Source organism: Scylla paramamosain, chromosome 2 (genome assembly GCF_035594125.1).
Source record: "Scylla paramamosain isolate STU-SP2022 chromosome 2, ASM3559412v1, whole genome shotgun sequence".
Lineage (NCBI taxonomy): Eukaryota > Metazoa > Arthropoda > Malacostraca > Decapoda > Portunidae > Scylla > Scylla paramamosain.
The window spans coordinates 32,252,620-32,274,316 of NC_087152.1; the positions used below are offsets into that span (position 1 = coordinate 32,252,620).

The 21,697-nt window shown below is 37.5% G+C and overlaps 1 protein-coding gene and 2 long non-coding RNA genes across 4 annotated transcripts in view; 1 reads left to right on the forward strand and 2 right to left on the reverse strand.

Annotated features, from left to right (window-relative positions):
• LOC135113582 (uncharacterized) overlaps positions 1-3,500 on the reverse strand; it is a 346,462-nt gene extending 342,962 nt beyond the window's left edge. For both annotated transcript variants that reach the window (XR_010274887.1, XR_010274885.1), the window contains exon 1: positions 1,207-3,500. This is a non-coding gene — a long non-coding RNA (uncharacterized LOC135113582). The remainder of the gene's footprint in view (positions 1-1,206) is intronic.
• Positions 3,224-4,623, forward strand: LOC135113590 (uncharacterized). The gene is made up of 3 exons (XR_010274892.1): positions 3,224-3,363; positions 3,475-3,619; positions 4,371-4,623. It is a non-coding gene; the product is annotated as an uncharacterized LOC135113590 (long non-coding RNA).
• Positions 4,624-11,336: 6,713 nt separating this feature from the next.
• Positions 11,337-21,697, reverse strand: part of LOC135113594 (protein disulfide-isomerase A3-like) — a 12,830-nt gene continuing 2,469 nt past the window's right edge. Inside the window, exons 3-10 of the mRNA XM_064028893.1 lie at positions 21,206-21,326; positions 19,962-20,096; positions 15,740-15,947; positions 14,053-14,185; positions 13,581-13,741; positions 12,809-13,037; positions 12,462-12,590; positions 11,337-11,899 (exon numbers count right to left, since the gene is read on the reverse strand). Coding sequence (XP_063884963.1) covers positions 11,795-11,899; positions 12,462-12,590; positions 12,809-13,037; positions 13,581-13,741; positions 14,053-14,185; positions 15,740-15,947; positions 19,962-20,096; positions 21,206-21,326 — 1,221 coding nt within the window. The 3' untranslated portion in view covers positions 11,337-11,794. The remainder of the gene's footprint in view (positions 11,900-12,461; positions 12,591-12,808; positions 13,038-13,580; positions 13,742-14,052; positions 14,186-15,739; positions 15,948-19,961; positions 20,097-21,205; positions 21,327-21,697) is intronic.

Here is a 21,697-nt window from a genome sequence, read left to right on the forward strand (position 1 = left end):
TGTCACACACAACCCCCTAATTCATTCTGTAGATGATAATAAAGACTGCAACAATAGCAATGCATATAACAATTAAGTGAAGAAGAGTATTAAATACCATAAAAATAGTACATATATTTATCTGCCATAGTGATGAAGGAAACAATTATACTAGATGTCAACTATGAGAAAGACATTAAGAAACTGCAACTGACAATAAACTCAACTATTAAAACCAAATATGGTAAATATGGGCAAAAAAGGATGGTAGAAATCATCAGATGGAAGTTTACTGCTGTGGGGAAAGAAACAGTGAAGTTCCTTCATGTTGCAAACCAAGACCTCATCAGGAAAATCCAAATCAAGTATGGGCACCTCATTTAAGATGTAAAGACAGTAAAAAATATGCAAAGGAAAACATAAGTTACCATACTGAAGAATATGAATTATGAGGAACAATTAAGAAAAACAGGCCTGCCCACATTGGCATGTAGGAGAGGAAGACGTGTCATGATGGAAACACACATGATCTTGTTTAGAGTCTGCAAACCAGTGTCGAGACATGATGTTTTCATTTTCAAGCTATGTGAAGATGGAAAAACAAGTGTTCATCACAGAAAGGAAAAAAGAAAAAAAAAAACTTTGGAAAGAGCAAGATTGGAAAAGGGAAAAATTCATCCTGAGCTTAATTGTAAATGACTGGTATATGCTACGACAATATAACTGCTTCACACAATTTTAACAAAATTTGAAGGAAGCTATAAAAGGATTGGAAAGATGGAGAAAAATACAATTACAAAGCTAAAAGCATGTCAATACTCGCTGCTCTCCCTGCCGCCACTTTACTCAGCATTAGTTTACAGCTGGATGGCCAGCTATGTATATTCCAAAATACTATTAAACGACTGTAACAGACAGACTTGATTCTGTACATTTGCTCTTGATCTGCTCCTACGCTGTATTCCCAAACGCACGTCAGGGCTTTGTGAATCAGCCTCGTGAAGCACACACCGACACGCTGGTGCTGCTCTGGCCTGTCACCAACACTCACTACATAGTTAATATATTTCACGCCTAGCTGCACGATCTGCACTTCCGTGATTACTTATAGAGACCCACAGTCCATCACAATATAATTTGGAGATATTACTAACAGAAATCAACCATCTCCCAGGACACACACACACACACACACACACACACACACACACACGTTGTAGTACTTACCATTTGGACAAGGATCATTGACTACGGCTGAACTTGCCTCTTTATACACACCAGAGAAGGTATAAAATCAGTGAAACACATAATAACTGACCGTCACGATCCCACCACGCGGCGACACACACACACACACACACACACACACTCACAAAGTTAACTACACTCTCCGCGTTGCTGCGCAGCTACAACCATCGTTGTAATTCAGCCTTGATAACGGTACACTTGTAGTGCTGAAAAAATAATTATGTATATTTCTACTTTTTTTTTTTAGGCTAAGGCCCATGTAATGTGCGGGGATGACCAGAGTCTCAGTACCATGTGACTAACCCCCCCCCTTCCCCTCCTCTCCTCAGTGTCCTTTTGTCCTTGCTTTCCCCCCCCCCCTTCTCAGCGTCACTGTGTTGACCACTTCTATCATAAATTTACCCCGTGAATAAACGTAATTTCTCTTGCTTGGCCAGGTTATAGAGGCGAATTTTTCACCTAATCCCAGAGAATGGGGAGCCCTTAGGATAAAATTAATTCTATAATGGTAAGGTCTTAAACCAGCTCAAACAAATCCCAGATAATTACGCCGCGCCAATGAGGTTGACGAATCTAATAAGTCTTCTTTGCTTCGCTGTCCTCTTACCCCTGTTGCTACGCAAGCCAGGAAGAGATACCAGACAGACCAGATAGACAGAATTTCCCAATTGATTTCAAAAGTTCATTGAATTAAACTTCTTAAAGTAACAACTATAAAGTTAACAGTAACTTAATTATTCATATTTTTCATCCCTGAACTCACAACCTAGTCGCCCCCCCCACTAAAAACAAAATTATAACTCTTAATAAATTTCCCCATTGGAAACCTTTATCCTTAGTTTCCCGCCGATTTCCTCACAAGCAAAGCCAGACCCTCTCGGATTCTCCTCAGGTGAGCATGCAGTCTGATAATCTCCTCCTCCATTTCCTGTAATATTAAGTAAGTGTTTAACAATAATTTTACTAAAGCAGACCCTCTCGGATTCTCCTCAGACCCTCTCGGATTCTCCTCAGATATTCCTGTTGATAAACTATTTCTGAGTGGATAGATATTCGCATTTTTTTGTTCTTTTTTGTTGGTTTTCTCCACGGGACTAGTGAAACCACCTGGTTCGCGATCACCGTGTGAGACTCCTCAGGTCTATACATTCTTTTTGAATATATTTGTTATTTATTTATTTATTCTCTGGTCTCCCCCGCAACTCAGTAGTCGCGAAAATATCTCCATCGTAGTTTTTATGTAATTGAAGAATACGCTACCATTTATTTTGTATTTCTGAATTCCTTTCTTTTTATTATTATTATTCGGTTTATTCCATTATCAATTAAAAATCTATAAAAGTGTCAATATTTGTATTTCTTTTAATCCAGTGATGGGATTTGTAATTAATCGTCTGCCACAAGGGAACATCACACTCCTTAGAGGGCACTAAACACTATCTTGTTTTTGTATGTACGATGTTGTTACACAGTTGCCTGGTCTTACTTCCTTTCAGTCTTATTATTTATTTCATTTTCCTCTATTCTCCGAGAGATGTTGATTATTATTTTTTTTTCTTTCTTTCTATTTTATTTTTCTTTCTTTTTTTTCTTTCTTTTTTTCCTTCCTTCCTTCCTTTCTTCTTCTTTTCTTTCATTATCCGATAAACTTAAAAACTGAACTGAAATAGTATGTATTATATACCACGAAATTCAATGAATTAAAATAAATTCAAAGAAAAAACTTGTTCATTATCATTATCGGTTCGATTACAAACATGTACGCACTATTTGTTTTAAGGGGATAAAAATGAACATGTGGGAAACATCCATAAGATTCAACTAGGGGGAAAAACAAGACTGCGTCCCTTGAAACTTCCACTGGTAAGATGACATGAACTCAAGAATGCCAGCGTTTGCAAGTAAATGTGGCGCCGTGGTGCATGTCAGGCTCCCCGAGGACACGCACTGCCATCAAGGTGCTGCTTCGTGCTCTCTTCTCCATCACCCTCCTCCTGTGCCTGCTGGTAATGCCCTTCGTGGCCGACCTCGGAATTACCACGCTGCGGTGTGCCCTGCAGGTTAACACTTGGGTCTCCCAAGGTTTTACAGCAGCTACTGTTATCCTGACAGAGGTGGAAATTTAGCCTTCTTCATGTAAGAAAGGAAGATCTTTCCGTTCAGTCCTTGGTCATAACTAAAGTATGTCCATTTAAGTACATACACTTATTTTTTCTTCTACCACTTCTTTCTTCTGCTTCTCCCCAGAGCGGTGGCGGTGTTGTCTCTTCGGACCAATGAAGTCTCGTGTCTTAAGCTGTCTTGACTCAGAGGCGCCAGGTGAAGCTATACGGACGAATGTGGCTCGGGTGGTGGCCGTCACTCTTTACTCTACTGCCATCAATATGATAAGGTGACGCCAGATTCTGTACCCTCATTGCTGTACTCTTATAAGTGTTGTAGTGCCTTTCAACATCCACCCTTCATCCAGGTACCGATGTTCTACTTGGTGCACGCCGTGGACGAACGCACCGCTATATTAATGGCACGAATCCTGAACATCCTTTACTATTTCCTGCCAGTTGTTTTTACTCGCCTGCCACTCCTCTATGATAATCGTGGTGATCAGTGAATTTGGCCTGAATCCTCTCCACTTCAGGCCATGTATTCTCAAACGGTGCTCTCTCTCTCTCTCTCTTCAGGTACATTTTGAAAGGATACAGTGATGATTAGTCAGATCTCTCTCTCTCTCTCTCTCTCTCTCTCTCTCTCTCTCTCTCTCTCTCTCTCTCTCTCTCTCTCTCTCTCTCTCTCTCGGTCCATTCATTGTTCTCGAAGGTAATACGCAACAAGCTCCGCCCGGCCGTTTCTCCAGACACGGCGAGGACGTCGCGCTTTATCCATATATATATATATACGAGTATATATATATATATATATATATATATATATATATATATATATATATATATATATATATATATATATATATATTTATTTATTTATTCATTTATTTTATTTATTTATTTTGTGTGTGTGTGTGTGTGTGTGTGTGTGTGTGTGTGTGTGTGTGTGTGTGTGATCTCTTATGGCTGCCTCCGGCTCACGTTGCGTCGCTGGTGTTTGTGTGTTCCAATATACACCACAGGCAACGCATCCTGCAGGCACTCAAGTCCTACCTACAATGCAGGACCAACCTGCAGGCCGCTCTCCGCACTCCCGCACGACACCTGTACTCTTCTCCTCCATGTCCTCGCAGAAGAGGAAAATGTCGCACAAGGATCGTAGCTAAAAATATTGTGTTTTTTTTATTACATGACTAAATTACTGATTTTGTTACACAGGAGTTTTTCTGCAAATATCTTATTGCTCTTGAACAGTTCTTTCATTATGTAAAGAATAAACTTGAAAATCTAATCTGGAATATTCATTTAAATTACCCAATCAGTCTGGTAATGCAATAATCTTCAAGCGAAACAGCATGGAGGAAAACAAATACATTACGGTATTTAGATCTGAGGATTTCCCGAGGAAGTGTTGAAACAGTATGGAGCGTTATGCTCTGTGTGTGTGTGTGTGTGTGTGTGTGAGAGAGAGAGAGAGAGAGAGAGAGAGAGGCGGCAGCAAGAAATTTTTTTGTTTTTGTCCATTTCGGGTGTTATTGTCACTTTTATTATCATCATGATAATTACTGAAATGACAAAAATAGAATAATTAGAATAATAATGAGGATAATAATCATAATCATAACATGCATTGTTCTTTTTTCATAGCTTCAATTCATCAAGCACGCACACCCTGAACCTCTCCTGGACCTACCCTCTCCTCATTAATCCCTCCTGCCGCCCTTCCTCCCCGTCGGAAGCATTCATGCTGCTGACAAGAGAGAGAGAGAGAGAGAGAGAGAGAGCGCACCACTCACTTGTATTCCAAAATGCTCACCGCCGCGGACAGGTGTTTGGGCTGCGATTCACACGTGTACAGGTTACGATCGTCTTCCATCAGGAAGTATACGTCTTGCACGTATACTTCCATCAGGAAGTATACGTGAATAATTCCTGCCTCCAGAGCACCAATATTGTACAGCATCCCTTTGTTAAACTTACCCTCTCCTGAAAAGTCATCGTAGTCTATTGTTTTTGTCTTTAGTCACTGAATACCCTTCAAATTTTTCGTTTTTATTGATTAATTACTTAAACAACGACGATACACGATATTGCTTACAATGCGGTTTACCTTTTTACTTTTTTTTTACTTTTATTATTTAATGCTATTCATTTATTATTATTATTATTTATTATTATTATTATTATTATTATTATTATTATCATCATCATCATTATCATCATCATTAGTGGTAGTAGTAGTAGTAGTAGTTTATTTATCTATTTATTTATTTATTTATTTATTTATTTATTTTATTACTTGCCCTCGTTGATCTCCAGTCCAGATCTCCAGCCTTGGGCTACTCACCCGCCTGCTCCACCACAAAGACAGTATAGTCAATTTGCTGACGCTGCAGGACCGGATGTAAATAGTAGAGGAGGGCTGTCAGGTGACGCGACGAGCCGGAGTGCACTGGCAGAGGGTAGGCATATGATAATGCCACAGTAATGGCTGGTCAACATTCTGTTGTTCAGAAGCGTATTAAGGAAATAAATCCAAAAGCAGAATTTGTTGCTTGTACAAATCACTCACTGAATTTGGCTTGTGTTCATGCAGCTTCTGTTGCAGTAAATTGTTATTTATTTTTTTTTTTTTTTATTGTAGAGCGTTTTATTTTATTTTATTTTTTTATTTGTTTTATTTATTTATTTTATTTTATTTTATTTATTCTATTTATTTTATTTTTTTTATTTATTTATTTTTTTTTTTCATCAACCCATCGCTGGGATGTTCTAACTTCTGTCACTGGTCGAAGTGTGAAATACATACTTGAAACAAGGTGGAGTGCAAGGGGAAATGCTGTATGCGTTGTAAAGGAACATTTCTCAGAAATTTTAAGTGTTTTAGAAAAGTTAACGCGCAGAAGAAAATACAGTTACCAGATCAGAGGCTGGTGTTCAACTTGGTGGTTTGTAGTCATTTCCATTTATGGGCTTTCTTGGCCTGTGGGAATCTGTCCTCCTAGAAATTAATGACACACGGGCCTACCTCCAAACCAAAGGACTAAATTTACAACATTGTGATATAAAACTCGTAGGATTAGAGGATTTTTTGGTTAAGAACAGAGAAAAGCTAATAAATTATAGAGTTAACTACGCTAAAGAAGTTTGTGATGATCTGGGTATAGTCATGGAGCGTCAGCGTTGGAACAGAAAGAAGAAACAAATTTTTGGTGAAGGATAACAAGATGCTGGATTGCCATATGACATTGAATTAATAAGATAAATGTTTTCTTCTCTGGATAGAGTGATCCAAGAAATAAATCTGAGATTTCAACAGCTTCGTGAGCTTGCTGAGAAATATGCTTTCCTTACTCCTACATATCTTATTGATGATCAGTATGAGTGCCAACTTACTCAAATAGATCATGATGACATTGATAAAGATGACTTCCTACTTGAAAGAAAAAGACTGCAGCATTTTATTGGTGTTGCTACTAGTCAAGGTCAAACGAACATGTGGAAAGAAGGCTTCCTGGAGTTTTTGTAGTTTATTCATAAATATAATCTTGGGAATTCGGTTCCAAATCTAGTAGTTATGCTGCGGATTTTCCTCACAATTGCTATCAGTGTTGCTACCTGCGAAAGGAGTTTTTCTAAACTAAAACTAATAAAAAATTACTTAAGGTCTACCATGAGCAACCTGAGGTTGAGAAATCTTGCCATGTTGTCTATTGAGAGACAACTTGCAGATGAAATAGATTTTGGCAATGTTATTGATGATTTTGCTAACAGAAAAGCAAGAAAAATTTTAGTGCCCTCTAAGGGGTGTGATGTTCCCTTGTGGCACACGATAATTACAAATCCTATCACTCGATTAAAAGAAATACAAATATTGAAAAACTTTTATAGATTTTTAATTGATAATGGAATAATCCGAAATAATAATAATAAGAAAGGAATTCAGAAATACAAAATAAATGGTAGCGTACTCTTCAGTTACATAATTCAGAAATACAAAATAAATGGTAGCGTATTCTTCAATTACATAAAAACTACGATGGAGATATTTTCGCGACTACTGAATTGCGGGGGAGACCAGAGAATAAATAAATAAATAACAAATATATACCCAAAAAGTATGTATAGACCTGAGGACAGTCTCACACGGTGATCTCGAACCAGGTGGTTTCACTAGTCCCGTGGAGAAAACCAACAAAAAAAGAACAAAAAAAATGCGAATATCTATCCACTCAGAAATAGTTTATCAACAGGAATATCTGAGGAGAATCCGAGAGGGTCTGAGGAGAATCCGAGAGAGACTCGCTTTAGTAAATTATTGTTAAATAAACACTTACTTAATATTACAAGAAATGGAGGAGGAGATTATCAGACCGCATGCTCACCTGAGGAGAATCCGAGAGAGACTGGCTTTGCTTGTGAGGAAATCGGCGGGAAACTAAGGATAAAGGTTTCCAATGGGGAAATTTATTAAGTTATAATTTTGTTTTTAGTGGGGGGGGGCGACTAGGTTGTGAGTTCAGGGATGAAAAATATGAATAATTAAGTTACTGTTTACTTTATAGTTGTTACTTTAAGAAGTTTAATTCAATGGACTTTTGAAATCAATTGGGGAATTAGTCAAAGTCTCTCTCTTCCCGGCTTGCGTAGCAACAGGGGTAACAGGGCAGCGAAGCAAAGAAGACTTATCAGATTCGTCAACCTCATTGGCGCGGCGTAATTATCTGGGATTTGTTTGAGCTGGTTTAAGACCTTACCATTATAGAATTAATTTTATCGTATTAAGGGCTCCCATTCTCTGGGATTAGGTGAAAAATTCGCCTCTATAACCTGGCCAAGCAGGAGAAATTACGTTTATTCACGGGGTAAATTTGTTATAGAAGTGGTCAACACAGTGACGCTGAGAGTGGGGGGGGGGGGGGGAAAGCAAGGACAAAAGGACACTGAGGAGAGGAGGGGAAGGGGGGGGGTTAGTCACATGGTACTGAGATTCTGGTCATCCTCGCACATTACATGGGCCTTAGCCTAGGAAAAAAAGTAGAAATATACATAATTAATTTCCCAGCACTACAAAATTTCTTTGTAGGAGGTGATAATTTTCAACTGATTAAAATTATTAAAAGAAAACCATTTATGAGTAATTATTAAATTTTACTTTTAAAGTATTTAATTCCATTATCAATCAATAAAAAAAACAGCTAATTGTCTGAATATATATATATATATATATATATATATATATATATATATATATATATATATATATATATATATATATATATATATATATATATATATATATATATAGCCATAGGTGTAACATAAGGTGCACTTAGCTACTTAAAGAGTTATCTTCAGAACAGGAGCTACTGAGTGCAAGTGAACAATACTCTCTTAAAACAGTCCACTCTGAAGAGATGTCCCTCAAGGCAATGTACCAGGGCCTGTGTTATTTTGTTCTGTCTATACTCTGGAACTCTCCTATTTGTTATGGGAGCATTGTATGGTGTTTACTTTGCTGATGACACACAGTTTTATCTGTGTTTTAATAATATTCAGGACACAGAAGACATCTTGACTAGTCATGAGGGATGTGAAGAACGGGATGGATGGTAAACAGTTAGAATTAAATAAAGAGAAAACTGAATGCTTAATACGTAGACAAAGAGGTCTCTTACAAAGATTTGATGTGCCATAGTTTTAATGTTAGTGGTAAAACAATCCATGTATCACAAAAAGTGAGGACTTTGGGTATGATTCTTGATAAATAGAATCTAATTGACCAAATCAACCAAACAGTAAAATCTGTGAAGTATAATTTAAGGAATATTGCATTTATAAGAAAGTACCTTAATGAACATTCCATCAAAATGCTGGATCATAACCAGATTATTAACAGGCTGGATTACTGTAATTCTTTTTACTATCAATTGCCTAAACACCAACTAAAAATATGCAATCATGAATAAGGCTGCCAGATTGATAACGATCACCCTAGGAAAGAATAACGCCAGTTCTCTTTAAGTTGCACTGGTTACCAATTCAGGCCAGGATTATGTACAAAATTTGTGTGCTAACTTTTCAGGCAATGTTGACTGGTAAGCCAGAGCATATATGGAGTGTGTTATGACCATTTCAGCTAGACATGAGCATTGTTGTTAAGCATGCATTACAGAAGTAAAGACTGCTGGAGCCTAGGTATAACACTGATATTGGTTTTAGAGCCTTCAGGAATTGTGTTCCACAGTTATATAATAGGCTTACTACCTGCCTTAAGAACAGTCTAAATGTTGTATTTAAGAAGTGTTTAAAAGCCTTCCTCTTTACAGACTGTTACAGTCTAGTGGATAGTACCATCATGGATTTTTATGCATTGTAAGCTATTCATACCTGCCATTTGTATCATGTGCAATATTGTCCTTAAGCATTTCTGTGATGATGCAAGCTGTGATGAGTGTTATACATTTCAACACTTCCTTATATTATCATACTGTCTACTTTATTCTGATATTGTACCATGAGATATTATTCCTTTACATTTATTCTTAAGTACTATTACTTTTTAGGTAAACTATTTTTATTATTATTATTACCTGTCATTTTGTTATTATTATTGCTTTGATGATGATGATGATGATGATGATATTATTATTATTATTATTTTCATTATCATTACTATTTTTATTATTATTATCAATATTAGTATTACTAGTACATATTAGTATTGTATTAATATCTGCACAGTTTTTTACCTCTTATTAACTTTGTGTATAACAAATCACTATATTTTCCAATTTTTGTGTTTTTATGGAGGCTTTGTAGAGCACCATCTTGTAGTGGAGTAGAGAAGGTTAAACCAAATAAAACACTGGTTGCCAAGTGTCCTTGTCTCACTCCTTTAGCAATGTTACCACATGGAACATTCTCAGCAGGCTTCACCTTATAGGCAGCGTGCACCTTTATTAGCCAAAAGTCTGTCACACATGGCTATGGCATTCCCCACACTGCTAGTCAAGTTGGGCAGTTCAATCTTCATCATTCATTAGCTAATTGCAGACATAATTGACCATGGATTAGCCTGTCAAAGCTACAAAACTTTTCTAAGAGGTTTCACACCAGACTGAGGTTGAGGACTTCTCAATCTGACAGTATTACCCAGTGGTTTGCTTCCCTTGACCAGATGTTTTTCTGCTAGTAAGGATATTTTGATGTTTATTGTGGTTTTCCTGCTTATAGCACTACCTTCATTCATATCCACCACTCTGCCTCAACTTTTGAACTGGAAAAGGATTTAGTAATTGTCAGGCACCACAAAAATAAAGTGGACAGACTCTTACGTAGGCAATATTTCCTTGGAAAGACAAGAGCATCCCTCAAAGCAAACCATCTGTGCTGAACTTAATGCATAAAACATGATCACATCAATATCCACTTCCTCAAAACTACACAAGAAATACCTATAGTACCCATTCATTCAGGTCACCAATATGTATTACAAATACTACAAATACCCAGCAGAAATAACTGCAGTACATAACTATCAATTATGCACAAGTAAATTGCTTGCACAACTTTCAGCAGCAGAAGTTTCTGGAAAAAAACAATGATGTGCCTTTCAAATTGAATTTTTCCATTTGAAATATAGTGTGTGTGTGTGTGTAATTGTACCTCCCTCTGGACTCCCTCTGGAAAGACTTCAGGTCATAAGAATGATAAAATACAGAAGCAGGCAGAGGATTGCAGACCTTACCAGAAAATAGGATGATTGATTGAGAATACCAATTAACTCAAGCATGACAGGTGGACACAATAAGAGTGAGAAGGTATAAAGTCTTGTGCAGTAAGGTCATGGGAAGACTGGCATGCAGTTAGCAAGATCAGAAGAGTTAGTGTGAAAACAACATTGCAATGATGTGAGGGAGGCTGAAGACAGTCTACTAAATACCAAGTTTTCATCCATGTTATGAAATATACAATATGTATAGGTGCACAATTAAACATAAATTATGTTACAAAATTTATTAACTGAAAGATGGTATCAGAAACTTGTGCATTCATCCAAGAAGAGACACTGCAGTATAGTGATTGTAGGGAAAAACAATCAGCAAGAATTCATCCTCACAAAGACTTTAACAACAAACATTTTATTGATTGAAAACATTCATTCATAACCCTACATCTACTAGTTCCTTGCTTGCTTGCTCACTCACTCACTCACTCTTGCATCCAGGCACCTATACCTTATCAACCACTGCTCAAGTCAGCCACACCCTGCTCATCCTTCCTACAATACTGATTCAAGGTTGTTTTTAGGTTGTTGAATACAGGGGCTATTCGTTCTCCTATTTGCTGTACTAGTTAATTTTTCATCAGCTACTTAACTTACAAGATTGGACTTCAAACTTTGGACCAGCTATTGTTCCCTTCTCTCTCACTCTCACACAGTCTGCTAGCCCTGCACCTCACAGCTCCACTTTCCTGGCCTTGCCCTTGCGGTCCCATCCCTTGAGCTCCGTAGTGGCCTCTTTGGCAATATATTTGATGAAGTCATCCAATTCCCGGCCACCCTGTAAGAAAGAATTTGTGCCATATGCATCATACAGGTATAGAAATTTAATAAATAAAAGCACTTGTATGCTGTTAATGGCACAGTCATCCAGATATGTTATCTGAATACTGCGAATGACAATAAGTTGATGCATTCCTCAACCTGATCTGGTGTATGGTCACTATGAAATTCTTACACAAGGGAACATAATTAACAAGGGTATATTTGCAATATGAATCATATCTAATTTCCACATTGTGCATGTGTGTGTGTGTGATTAAATTATTCAGGCACCAAAACTGGTTTACACCACCAAAAAATGGCCTAACTAATATGTAAACAATATATAAAGCTAACTCCTTGTTTTGCAAGAATACCTTCCAGAGGAGAGAGATATTACAAGGGTAATGAAAATATTAAGGCATCTCCAGCAGTTTCCTTGTTAGTTAGCTCCCAAACTAGGGCTTCATTTTCTTTCATCTTTTTAATCTCTCTAAAAAGGAAGTACTGTCTTGTACTTTTTATACTATCTCCAAAATATTTAAAAAAAATTTATACAATTAAATCAAATAAACACTTACATTATATGAAACTGGGGAACCTCCAGCTGGCTTCCAGAAAATTGTAGGGAATCCTCTCACATTGAAGGATGGTGGAACGTCATTGGCAGTTGCATCCATTTTCACAATGGCAACATTCTCATTCTTCATCTGTACCACAAAAAGGGGAAAAACAGCTGTATTCTGAGGCAATATCAAATTTTCAATACTTGCTGATGAAACTATGGAAAACCATTTCAAATACATCTTGATAAAATCCTGGCTTTCAATGGTATATAGAAATCATTATAAACAAGTTCACAGATGGCAAAACAAGAGAAATGAATAGAGCAACTTCTCTCCTAGCAATGATGAACACATTAACTCACCGCCTCGCCCAACTCATCGTAGGTTGGGGCCAATTTCTTGCAATGGCCACACCAAGGAGCATAGAACTCTATCAAGACATCTTTCTCAGAGTTTGTAACAACTTCTTCAAAGTTCTTGGCAACAGCAACAGTAACAGGGCCATCCTGAGTGGGAACTGGCTCTGATTTGAGGTATGGCTCAAGCTCCCCAGCAGAAAGCTGCGTCAGGAAAGTCTCCAAGTTCTCCATTCTGCAATGTTAATCCTTGTCATTAGAATATCAAGGCATTTACATGTAAGTAAATGCTGAAGGAATGAGGTTTGCTTCTAAGTGCTAAATAAACTCAAACATGGAAAAATCCACATCTTTATATAAAAGAGACTACTAAATACAAAATAGTATGAGTGCACTGCCTCAATCGAGTAACAATGTGAAAAGGAATAATGATGAATGTTTGTATATAATTACTGCCAAAAAATCTTTAAATAAAACTTGCATGGCAGGAAATGTACCATACTTCCTATCATGGAAAGATACCCTTAACATCAAACCACAGGATTAATGACACTGGGTCAGGTGTGCCAGGCAACTAATGCCCTACACCTCTGTTCACTATAACGGCCCCAAAGTAGTCCAAAAATTAAATGTGCACATTCATAACCATGTTGCAAACAAAAAATGAAAATGAATGCCTTTTGATTTGCAGCGACTCACTCCTTACGTCTCACACATGCAAATGCACACAAGCAGACACACAAAGGCTAAATGCTGGAGTTCACATTAGATAACTTACGTAAACTCATCCTTCATGACAAACTTCTGAGACTTAATATCGCGTGCACAGATCACTGGCTTGTCTCCTGCGACAAAATCAAGACCAAATTCATTGAGCTCGTGTTGGAAGTCATCTTTGTTGGAGATGCCAAAGTTGAAGTCCTCAAAGTTCTTGGCAACCTATAATGAAAAACAGGTTAAGGCAATGGGAGTATATGTAAATAAAATTAAAATGAATTTTAAACATGTAAATAAAATTAAAATGAAACAAATTTAGAATGATAAGAAAGTCAGCTGTATACAAGATAGTCAGGCCAACTTTACAGGATGAAGAGCCTTGAATGCCAATGACAAAGCACCTAATTAGTACCTTGGCATTTATTGTATGCTGTACATACTGGTGGAAATCAAAATGACCACCTTTCATATTAAGATACCATCCAATTACATAAGCCAGGTCTGAAAAAATAAAGTAAACTATTATTACCAACCTTGAGGATACGGTTACGCCAATAGTTGGTGCCCTTGGGATTCTTCACATAATCCACATTGTAATAACCAACAACCAGGGGAGGCACAAACTCCCCAGCAGCATCTTGGGTGCGGTGCCCCACCAGACCAAAGCTGTGAAAAAGATTGAAGTTAATTTCTATCCTCTAGCAGTAATAATTTTCAATACTTTAACTACCGAGTCTAACATGAAATTCCAAGTTTCTGCTTCATTAACAATTTTGTGGAATGCTTAAGAATATTTTAAAAACCTCAGAGTTACGTAAAAGCCACTCAGCCATATTATCCTCAGTTGACTTAACAATCTGGCAGGATACATGCAATTACCATACATTTTGATCTATAAACAGAGGGTGAATACTTTTCACAGCATTCTGGTGTTTATTTTACCACTCAATAGAAAATTATGGTAAAACCTCTAACAATCTGGCAGGATACATGCAATTACCATACATTTTGATCTATAAACAGAGGGTGAATACTTCTCACAGCATTCTGGTATGTATTTTACCACTCAATAGAAAATTATGATAAAACCTCTATTATCTTAGATTGCAAGACTGGATTACCTCTACATTGTAAACCACATCTTAACTTTAGTAACTTCTCCTTTTAGGACAAACTAATATGACAATATTTTATCTTCATTGAAAATACTTCCAGTACCAAGTATGCTTAGCACTTATTTTGTAAATAAAATAAAGGGAATATTAATGGCCTGCAATGCAGCTACTACTGGATTAAGGTGCCACAAACCCTCAATCTCTTCTTTCTCTGATAAACATGAACTATTCAACAAATGTACTTGATGTCTCTTCCTAAGAAACAGAGTTCTATACAGCACAATGGGTTGAAAACCAAAATTTAAACATTGGTCTATTAACCCTTATATTCCGGTGATTAAACTATTTTCCCATAAGCCATGACGGGTAAAAATCATAAACCTAAAAATTGTCAGAAGACTGTTTGAATACTAATATTTTTTTTCTCTGTGTTATTCTGAATACAATGATGTACTTTGTAGCTCGATGTGATCTCTGAAAAGATGAGTTATAGCTTATCAAGGATCTCACTGTGTGATCCATCAACCAGAAACAGCCCGGAGAACTAACTAACTAACTAACTAACTCTCTCTCTCTCTCTCTCACATAATAATAGGGAATGATCTGAGATCCTTCCGTATTATCGGGCTGTCCGTGTCCTTCGCTCTTATCAGGGTGCTTTCCACACGGCGGGTGGCTGGGGTTGCCAAGCGTCGCCCTCAGAATGGGAGAATAGCTTAGTTACCACTAAATGTACAGAGCTAGTGGCAACACTATGGGTGGAAACAGATGCCAGACACTTCCACGCACTATCTGACTCGAGAAACCGTGCTTGGAGCTCAAAATTGAGGCGGGAAAATTCTTGATTACGGGAACGATCGCCGTCGCTACGGACGCACTGATGCAATCGTTCATATATGATCACCGGAATGAAAGGGTTAAGTATACATGCAAAATTTCATCATGGATCAAGAAAGGAGCAGTGTAGCCAATAATATTTTTTTCCCCTAACGAGCTTATTCATAAAATAAACTGAGAAATCCCTGCCATTGGAGTGAGTAAAAAATTCTATCATATAGGTTAGTTAAGGACTTATCTATATTTTATAGCTTTACCCTACACTTACTAGTTCTTCTTGATGAAGGCCTGGATGGCAGTCTTATCCTCCAATCCATCATAGACCACAGAGGATGGCTCAAACTTGTTGTCAAGATGCTTGGGACGGTAAAGCACAATCACATTCTTGTGTCCAAATTTTTCATCCACCTCAGCCTTGACAGAGTGGGCGAACCTCACTGTCTCACGAAGCTTGTCAGCTGCCTGCAGGAATGCATCTGAGGAGGGAATGGAGTGCATCAGGATCTGAAATATGGAGTGTCAATCCATTTTCATATACATCTAAACATCTGTCTCAAAGTTCACAGCACTTTTTGCACTTTTGATTCAGCACATGGAATAATAATCCCATCTATAGCTTCTCTGATCCCTGTCCTTGGGGTTTTCTAAAAAGGCCAGACATTTCCTCCAATTCTCATTTCCATCCCTGCACACTTTAGCTCTCCAAATTTTAGGCATTTCCATGCTCCAGCAACATCCAACTCATTCCTTCTTTGTCATCCCATTATTTATATTCTCTTCCTTTTTTAAGGGATACAAATAACCACCACCAATCATAACTTAAATCTTTAATAGATGAGCATTGCATGGAAACTTTCACAATCCATTATGCTCACACCATACACATCAATATCAATCCAAATTTCTCTGATCTTAAACCTATCACTCATTTCATGCCTGTCTGATTTCTATGGATCTACACATATTAGGGATGAATAAGGAGACTTAAAATCTTTAAATGGCAACATGTTTTTGAGGGCCACAACATGCACTTGCACGCTGGGCCTCATCAGCCAATCAGGCCTTCTGCAGCAGGAATAGCTGTTGGGCACTGATGTGAAGCAAACTTGGTGTGCTGCACAAATGATCCTTGTATAGTGAGGTTGGTGACCTCATTATAGTGACCTTGAGGCTATGATGTGAGGGTGTGCACATGTATTTACCTAGTTGTGAGATACAGGATAAGAGCCACACTAGGCTTATGCTATCCAATCACCCTATCAACTTTTATCCAAAATTTCTTTAAATTTATGGACTGTCTTCGCACACACAGTCTCATCAATAATTTCATTCCACAATGCTGTGCTTCTGTGGGGAAAACTGTTTCTTGATGTCTCTTCTGCAAACACTTCTTTTCAATATCCTTCCATGCCTCTAGTACCTCTTATATCTAGTATCACAAGATCATCTCTCTCTAACTTCTCCATCACTTCCAATATTCTATATAGTGCTATCAAATCCCTTCTTTCCCTCCTCTTTTCCAGTGTAGTCAGACCCAATCTTTTTAACTCTTCATAACTCTCTTCATAACTCTCTTCATAACTATACCCTCTTAGGCTTGTAGGGATTTTAGTTGCAGCTCTCTGAATTCTTTCTGGCTTTCTGATATCCTTCTTCAATCGTGATGACCACATTAATGCTGCGTACTCCAATTGTGGATGTATCACTTCAGTTTTTTACATCTTCATTAATATAGGTAAATGCCATCTTAATGCTTCTCATTAAATTGTATGTTTCTCCACTGATTTTGTTTTTCAAATAAAATTTTAAAAAATGGCTACTCCATGTTTTTTGTTCTTGTAGAATTTTTTTTTTCTTTTTTCATTTCCCAAATAGTAGTTGCCTTCTGTTCTTCTCACACTCTTTCCAAACTCCACCACACTACATTTCTCGGCATTAAACTCCATGTTCCATCTCAATGACCATTCACTATCTAAGTCTTGATTCAGAGCTTCATAGTCTTCATTTGTTGCTTTTCTCGTAATCTTAGCATCATCAGCAAAGAGACTCATGTAGCTTGTCACCCCTTCCATCATGTAGTTTACATTTATTGCAAACATAACTGGTGCTAGTACTGATTCTTGCAGATCATCACTCTCCATTTCAACTTATTGCCTCTGATTACTGTTCTCATTTCTCTGTCCATCAAAAAGTCATCCATTTTAATAACTGTTCTCATTTCTCTGTCCATCAAAAAGTCATCCATTTTAATAACAATCTTCCCAGTCCTATATTTTTTTCAATTTCCATGTTAGCCTTTTGTACCATACTTTATCAAATACTTTTTTAGGTCCAAATACATGCAGTCAGCCCATCCGTCTCTCTTGCACCATTTGTTACTCGAGTAAAAGCTTACCAAATTTGTTACTCAAGATCTTCCTTCTCTGAATCAAAATTGTCTCTTGTCACAATGTTGTCTTCCAGATACTTCACCCATCTGTTCTTGATGATCTCTTCACAAATCTTTGCTACCACACTTGTCAGCAATAATGGTCTACATCTAGTGTAATGGGTCTTCTTTACTTCTGGCCTTGTCAATCTACCCGTTTCCAATCTTTAGGTACTTTTCCTTCTAAGAGGGTGGTGCTGATTATACCGTGTATCAATGGCTAGTTGTGGGCTACACTCCTTTAGAATCCACTTAGACACACCATCAGGTCCCATTGCTTTCTTTACATCCAGCTCTTCCAACATATTCTTTACTACTTCTGTTGATATTACAACCTCTTTCAGACCATTCCCATTTTCCATCTTTATCCTTTCTTACCTAAAATCATTTTCCCTAGTAAAAACTGAGTGGAAGTACCTTGAACACTTCAGCCATTTCTTTTCTGACTTTTACTCTGCTGATATGTTCTTTAATCTTCAATTTCCCATTGATAAATCTATAAAACAGTGTCTTTACATTTGTCCACAACATTTTCATAATTAATCTGCTCATCTGCATTGTTTTGATATATCCATTCCTCTTACATAACAGACCAACAAGTCATGTCATTTTCCTCCACTTGTTCTATGCTTTTTCTCTCTCCAGTCCAACCTTAGCACATCTCTTAGGCTAATCCTTCTTAAACAGGTTCTCCATTGATTTCTTAGGTACCCATTTCTCCACTCCTTTATTATAATGTCCAGGAAGGAGGTCCACTTTTCTTCTATGTCACATGTTTGAAATACTTTGTTCCAATCCACTTCACTGAAATACTTTCTAAGCTGTCCAAAATTTGCCTTTCTATAGTTCAACCATTCTCTCCTGTGGTCTTTTCTTGTACTGATGTTTTTATCCATTACTAAGAATTGAATCAATACATGATCACTTTTTCCTATTGGGTTTTTGTACTTTAAATCCTTTACTATGGCTTGTTTCTTGGTAAAAATTAGAGTGAAACTTGATATTTCATTCACTCTGCATCTCATGTCTTCTTTAACCCACTGCATAAGAATATTCTCAATAGCCAACTCCAGTAACGTGTTCCCCCATAATGACTCACTACCTTCTGTGGTCCAACTTTCCCAAGATAACTCTTTAATTGTAAAGTCTCCCATCACCAGTACGTCTTCATTTTCTTCAAGCGTCTTGGATAAACATGCCCTTGCGTCTTCCAACTTTCTCTTGTATTCTTCCTCTCCCCATGAGTTGGAATTAGGGGGAACACAAGTCACTACAATATTTTGGCATCTTCCTAGATTTCTTTTTAAGTTTACTTTCAGTACTTCTGCCTCCCCCCTCTCCACATGTAGTAGATTCCACCATCAATTCTTCTCTAACTAGTGTGTGTGTGTGTGTGTGTGTGTGTGTGTGTGTGTGTGTGTGTGTGTGTGTGTGTGTGTGTGTGTGTGTGTGTGTACGCAGACATGTGCACATGGCTACAAATCACCTTTGTGGTACTGTTGGCCTGGTAGATAACCACATACAATTCTTTTTTTTTTTATATAGTGCAAGATACTTAATTATTTGTGGATGAAACCAGAAATTAAAAGTATCAAGTATAAAATAGGACTTTACCGAAAGTGCCATAATTAATATGCAAAGCTATTACACTAATAGTCACTAATTCTGCCACTTAGCAAAATGCAAATACAGAATTTTATGAAGACCATAACTTTCTTAAATCTTACAAAAGGAATATAAAACCATGAAAACTGTGGGAAAAATTGCCTTAAATTTTAGTCAAAAAGAGAGGAAGTTCTAGAATTACTGTCAGTGTCAAAGAAAAATGAGGTATAGTAGAAAGGGTAGTCTTAATGGAGATGGATAGAAAAGTGGGTAACTGCATGACAGTAAGCATGGGGATCTGGTTAGAGAACAAGAATTGCAAGCACTTGATGTTCATACATAAATATCTGATAATGTAATTACCATAAAACATGCATATAACTGGTTATATAAAAACCCACAGCACTCTAAACTTCTGAATATTATAAATACCAAACATCACATCTCTCCTGCTCACCTTTCAGCTTTGAGTCCTCTCCAAAGTAGACAACACTGACTTCTGGTGCTGCAAGGAAGGCCTCAGCTACTTCAATGGAGGTCAACTCCTTAGAGGCTGGCCCAACCTGTGATCTCATGTATTTGACAATGCCATCTGGAATAAATCATTTCATTATTAAAGGTAAAGTTCATGCTATAATGTCATGAACAAAAAATAATTAGAAATATTGACAAAATCAGTGAAATAGAAATAGAGAAGAGAATAAATAGGAAGAAAATAGTCCAAGGCAGGATGCCCAAGGGAAAAACCAATACATAAAGGGATGGTGATAGGTAAAGTGACATGTCAGTCAAGGATGACCAAAACCCATTCATATCTTAGTGATCTTCAACTCACTGGCAAAGTGTCACTCGTTATCTTTAGCATCCCACCAAGGAATCAGTTCTCAGCAATGACCTCTCATGGCCAATTTTTAAGTAGAGCTGGAGGCATATGCTATAGCTGTACATGGCATCAGTGTTCATCTGTCTTGCTGACCTTTGAGCCTGTGGTGGATGGTGACCCTTACCCTGGGGCATTGACTACTGCGACCTCCAGGTTTCCACAGTTTACCTTCCCTAGATTTTTCAAGGTACCCACTGATCAACCAACAGAAGGAAGGATAAAAAACTGGATATGCTGTGCAGTGACTGACCCTGCCCAAATTTGAACTATACCCTATAGATCTATGGCCAGGGGTGCAACAAAGTGCATCACTAAGGTGCATCAGTATTATGCCTTCAAATTATTTTTCAATGTCTACATGATATAAGGATGGTCAGAGCCATAAAGGACTCACCAAGAGAGCAATGTGCACTTTACATATAGCCCAGGAAAAATCTGCAATCTTTCCTAGATTTTTGTTCAAGAAACTATAAACTTGATTGATCACAATGAAAAATACATTCCTTAGCAGAAAAATACATACAAATGACAGTATCTGCAATTTAATAATATGATTGGTACATGTGGAGAGAGAGAGAGAGAGAGAGAGAGAGAGAGAGAGAGAGAGAGAGAGAGAGAGAGAGAGAGAGAGAGAGAATCCCACTTCAGGGTTACAAATATTTCATCACTCCCATTTGTTGTTGGTAATGAAACTCAATTATACTAACGTTGCAACGTATTTTATGAAGTCTGCAGAGAAGCCATATGTTAAATCAAGATAGAAGCAAGAATGTGAATTAAGAGCATAGGAAGAATGTCGACACCCCAACAACACTCACTGGCTTCTCGTGGACCATTATAGTCTGTGGACAGTTCACCTCCCTTGAATATCTTGAGGGTTGGGTAGCCTGACACCTGGAACCTACTGCATGTGTCCTTTCCATCCTCTGTGCAGTCAACCTACAACATGAGAATATCTAGTTAGAGGGATAACCTTAGCAAGACCCTATATGTATGTATGTGAAGACAAGTGCATCACTTTCACCTTGCCAAAATACTGCAAACGAACTACAGACTTCATTATAAACTAAGTAGCTCTATTGCCTATGACATATCCTTAACCTCTACTGACTGTTGACAACAAATTAATGGTCAGTAGATCTTATCCTTAACAAGGCAGCCTTATATGCAATGAGATTTAGCAAATTTTTCTGATGCTGGAATAATGAACAAGTCTTCACAATAATGTGCAGTCTTAGCAAAGACACAAACATATGACAAATACAAATCTGAAAAATTTATGAGGCACTATCAGTGAGAATTAACAACCC